Here is a 5,079-nt window from a genome sequence, read left to right on the forward strand (position 1 = left end):
GTTTTGACTATTGTCTAAAATAGTTTTTAAATTCTGGTTTTCAGTTTCTGGTAATTCTCGCATACATTTATTGCAGTGTACCTTTGTTTATCTTGGGGGTTAAATTCTAAAAATAATCTACAATATGTGAAATTTGCAGATGTTTTAGTGTTGCAAAAACCCTTCACTATGCATTTTATATGCTTTGCTCAGACAGACATAAACATTTTCACACTTTTCTCTCATATTTCAACTATCAAAGCTAAAATATTTATGGAAGTCCAGAATTAGATAATTAAAACAAAGATTTGATAGTGAACATTTATGTCGGTTTATAAGCTGGGTGCATTCTGATCAGAGCACAGCGAAGATTGATTGATAAGAGTCAACAGCCAATTGGAACGTTGAACATAGTTTAGTGTAAAAATAAAAAAAGCAGCATGAAAAGTAAACAACGATACAGTGAGGGAACACTGCACTTTTTAAATAAAAGTTTCACCTTTACTTTAGTTTATGTTGATCTTTGTGTGAAGATGTTTTTTATAACTAAATAAAAAAAAATTTGAATGGAAATGTGAAATACAAATTGATATTAAACTTAATCATGTTGCTAATTGAAATAGTGTTGACTGAGATACCCAGACCTCAAATAAAGATGTCACATGTTGGTATTTGAAAAGTCTATAGACTTTTTTTTTCGTTGTGAAATCCTCCTTGAAAGCAGAAATGATCTCAGATACTGCCGGCTTACTTTAATGCAGACAGACGAAGACTGCAGTGCTTCAGAGGCGGTGACTAAAACATGTTTCATGGAGCAGTATTTAGTTTTAGTAGCTGAAATGGTGGTGAAAAAAAAACACCCTTCCCCTTTTTTGTGCCACCTGGGAAAGTTTTGATTGCATAAGATTGTGGTACAGAGAAAAAATGATCTCACTTAGGGGTATTTTTTCTCTTCCTTTTTAATGACAGCTGCTTTATTTCCCCTTTTTTCTGACATGTTATGGGAGAAAATGTTCAGGTTTTATTTTTTTATTTTTTGGTTTGGTGGGGTCATCACTGTCCAGCTTACAGAATCAAAGGCGTGGCCCCATAATTGCCCCTGTTTTTGTCTCTTCCTGCAGGTTTGTCCCCCCCCACAGCTTACGCCGCCTTCCCGACTCCTCCTGCTATTCTCTCGGAGGCAGCCCTATACCAATCCCCCCTGCTGGCCGCTCCCAGGCCTCCTCAGACCACCGTGGCCAGCCCGGCTCACACTCTGGCTTACTACCCCCCTCAGCCACATCTCTACATGAACATGAACATGAACTACACTGCTTACTACCCCAGGTCAGCCACGGACAGCCACAAGAGCGCCCATTTGACGCCCAAACGACTCACATATCTTCTGTTGTTGCTCTCCAGCCCTCCAGTTTCTCCCTCCACGGTGGGATACTTCGCAGCCCCCCCGGGCGCTGTCGCAGCCGCGGTGGCCGCTCCCCCTCACCCCGCCGCAGCATCCTCTGTGCTGTCCCAGCCAGGAGCGCTGGTGAGGATGCAGGGCCTCCCCTACAACACCGGGGTCAAAGACATCCTCAGCTTCTTCCAGGGATACCAGGTCAGTACAGCTGATTCTGAACCACATGGGAGGGGAGGGGGGCGGGACCAAGACTGAGTTCAGCATCACTGAGCTCACCGATCAGCAGGATTTTTCTGGAGTTTAAAGAAAAAAAAGGGGGAAAAAAAGCTCTTATTCCATAAAACTGATGTGATGAACAGATTTTTTCATTATTATTTCTATGACTACCTTATTGTGTAATGTTTTAGCTGGCAATCAAGTAAAATGTCTGTTTTTTTTTTTTTTTGTATATTAAAACCCATCCAAGTTGTGTTTGATTAAGAGACATGTGTGCACTTGTGTTACCCCCCTCCTTTTTTGCTTTCATTATTATAACCCCTGCCAGCCCGAGTTAAGTGGAGTCCCCTGAAGCAGGTATGAACCCTGACAGGTGTGGCTTTAGATGGTTTGCAAGTTGAGAACGGAAAGGGGCGGGGCTTGTAGTGGGGTGGGGTGGGGGTGTTACGTTCTTGCTGTGGCTCATCCTGGCCTGCTTTGTTTCTTCCTGGTTCTTGACGAAACATGGTGTGACCCATACGCTTACGTGAACATGGTGTTCAACAGCGGCTGTTTCAGCGGCAGGTGAACTAGTGAACGCTCTACTCTTTAGAGCTGATTTCACTTCCAAATGTTTGCAGAACCACTGTGCGTGCGTGTGTGAATGAATGTGCTCGCTTCTTAGAAATGTGTGATGGTCACGTGTAGCCAGATTTTCTCCCAAATTTGTTGTTTTTGTCTCGTTTGAATGAAATTGTCTGTTTTCTTGTGTGAAACACTGCGGAGGCTGACTCTCCCCATCATTATGCTATCTGTAGTACGCCCCTGATGAGTACAGCGGCGTGGTTCAGATGAGCGAACAGGCCAGGAGTCTGGTTCAGCCCAAAGAATGGCTCTGTCTTTAGGGACTCGCTGCAAGGTAAGAAGAGCCTCTAGAGCGGAGAGGCAAAGGGGAGGAAGAGTTTACTTCTTCAGCTGAAGTTACTGAATGTGGCCTAAATGTTTGGTGGTGGCTCCAAAATCTTGAGGTGTGATTAAAAATAAACTAATTTTCTTGTGTTTTTTTTTCTTCTTTTTCTAAGAAAATCTCATTATCCTCAAACTGTTTATGTGGATATTATTAGATGCCAGATTTAGAATAAAATCAGCTTTTTCCTAACTCCAATTAATTGTGCTTAACTAAAGTTTACTTTAAAACTGTGTGAGGATGCTTTTATTTTGAAAGAGTTTCCTCAGTAAAGCTGCTAATTTTAATCCACACATTTCAATTTTCAGTTTTTTCTTTTAATTAATATTGTTTTTCATAATCTGCTACCTTAAAGATACAAGAAATTTAAGTCTTTTAACATGCACATTTAACCTTGACTCTTAATGATGCTATGATAATTAGAAATCTATAAATTCATTTTTTATGAGATTATTGAGGATTAAAGTGCAGTTTCACACATTAAAATAGAAAATGCAGCACTTTTACCTGTTGAAACGACTTTTTAAAAAGTGCGGCAGCACTTTAATTTATAGAAATGTAAGCTATTATATGTCACATAGATACCCAATAGTGGATGCAGGGTTATTTATTTTTTATGTGATTAACAGCTGAACAAAAGTGAAGCTGTTGCCATTTTTTTCCTCAGAAAGAGGAAGCATCTTCAGTGCTGTGAACAAAATCATCTTTGGTACAGGAGTGCTTTCTCCTGCCTGTTTTTGGAGTGGTAGATGGGAGCATGCACTAACTTTTTTTTGCTTTTTTCATGCTCTTTCATTAGGACTTCTTGGATGCTGTTTTTGTCCTTTTCTGTAAATCATTTCATGCATGCAAATTAACAAACTCTCAAGGCCGGTATGATCACTACCAGCTTTTATAAGTTTGAGAGTAACAGTCTTTTTCTTCTCTCAGCTTTGCCGCCTCCTATTTTCCTTTTCTACCCAAACTGGTCGGCTGAGACGATATCCTCCAGCACACAATCCTCCTCATCTCCATTTTATGATCTGAAACCTCGTCTGTGTTTTTGTCTTTGTGCAGCTGCAGCCAGACGCCGTTGTCATCTTGTATAACTTCAGTGGCCAGTGCAGCGGTGAGGCTTTGATCACTTTCCCCAGCGAGGACATAGCCAGGCGGGCTGTAGCCGAGCGCTCAAACCACCCCTTCTATGGTCAGCAGGTCCACCTGGTCCTCTGTCACTGATGGCTAGCTCTCCACGTTTATCAACCAAATCTCACCAGCAAACGGCTTCATGCTCCAGTACATCCCAGTTCTTTGCAGACATTATTCTTTATTTGCTGATCCTGACACTCCTGAATACGCTGTTAGTTTGTTGCTCAGATGAAGCAGCTAAATGTTGGAGACTTGGTTTGTGTCATTTATTGAATGTCTTTGCACCTGCTGTAAGGGATCAGGAGGTGTTCTAGCACCTGGACTCTGTTTAGTGGCAAAACATGCAGACCTATTTAAATGTTTTCTCGCATATAAACTGTACAGATGTTTCCTGAGATGCTTGAGGCTGTACAAACAACATCTACACTCATGCTCTTTTCTGTGCATTTCTGCAAATGGAGTCTCAACCACTAGATGATTGAAGCTTTTTTGTCATTATGCACATTTTAGGTCAGCTGTCTGTGCGCGCATGTCTGTTTATTGTTTGATGGCCTACAGCGAAATATTAAAAAGCCATAACTTGTCATTTTCACAACTGAGAACTGGATGTTTTTGGAAATGACTTGATCTTCAGGGACTGCAGGATCAATAGCTGTGCCTGTGTGTAATACGTATCTGTGACTTTTGTTCTGTATGATTATATTTATATTGTGGCATCCAGCATGCCAACCCATTTAGGCACTACAATTTTCTTTTGTTTTTTTCTTTGAATTTATAATGAACTTTGCTTCTATAAACAGTTCAGTTGACCAAATTAATTGTTTTAATGCAATTTCTTTACAAAAGTAAATACTTTGATATAATACATTTTTCTGTGACTTTTATAATTGTCTGCAGTTATTTCTTCCCCCCATAATAACTGTTGGTTTGCAGCAAGTTTAATATCTGCGTCTAAATTGACTACTGTGGAAAGCTGCATGACTTTTTCCAGTGAGAGGCCAGCTCATGCCTGTCTTAGTTTCTTATACATAGCAAGCCTATTTACCCAGAGTCCCTAAATGGTCAACATGAGGCTCAGTCGGCCTCTGGTGGCAAAGGAAATATGTTTCTTTTGTTGAGTTTGAGACTCGCATAGATCTATGTATTAAATGTAAACAATTAAAAAAAGTTGATATCTTGTGATTCTGTTTTGTCTTGTTTTACCTACTCATATGTGTTTAATTTAGATATTATTGGTGTGTTCAACTCTGTCTCTAAATAGGAATACGTTTGAACCTTTAGTTTCTGCAATAATGAGAAAAGCAAAAAGAAAAAATGAAATAGAACAAAAAAAATTAAAAATCCTGTTTATCCAAAAACTGTATTAGTATTTGGGGTACTTTTGCTTGTGAGTGAACTTGTTTATGTACTTTTT

At 39.9% G+C, this 5,079-nt stretch overlaps 1 protein-coding gene across 5 annotated transcripts in view; it reads left to right on the top strand.

Moving 5' to 3' along the window:
• The window catches only part of esrp2 (epithelial splicing regulatory protein 2), a 23,594-nt gene extending 18,747 nt beyond the window's left edge, over positions 1 to 4,847 (top strand). For 3 of the 5 annotated variants that reach the window (XM_024295960.2, XM_024295961.2, XM_036210970.1), the window contains 3 exons: positions 1,101 to 1,305; positions 1,381 to 1,573; positions 3,594 to 4,847. In XM_024295960.2, coding sequence (XP_024151728.1) covers positions 1,101 to 1,305; positions 1,381 to 1,573; positions 3,594 to 3,755 — 560 coding nt within the window. In that variant the 3' untranslated portion in view covers positions 3,756 to 4,847. Of the gene's footprint in view, positions 1 to 1,100; positions 1,306 to 1,380; positions 1,574 to 2,388; positions 2,490 to 3,593 lie in introns of all 5 variants that reach the window. The other 2 variants (XM_024295962.2, XM_024295963.2) reach the window with 1 other exon arrangement.
• The last annotated feature ends 232 nt before the right edge of the window (positions 4,848 to 5,079 follow it).

The sequence above is a fragment of the Oryzias melastigma genome, linkage group LG3 (assembly GCF_002922805.2).
Source record: "Oryzias melastigma strain HK-1 linkage group LG3, ASM292280v2, whole genome shotgun sequence".
Lineage (NCBI taxonomy): Eukaryota > Metazoa > Chordata > Actinopteri > Beloniformes > Adrianichthyidae > Oryzias > Oryzias melastigma.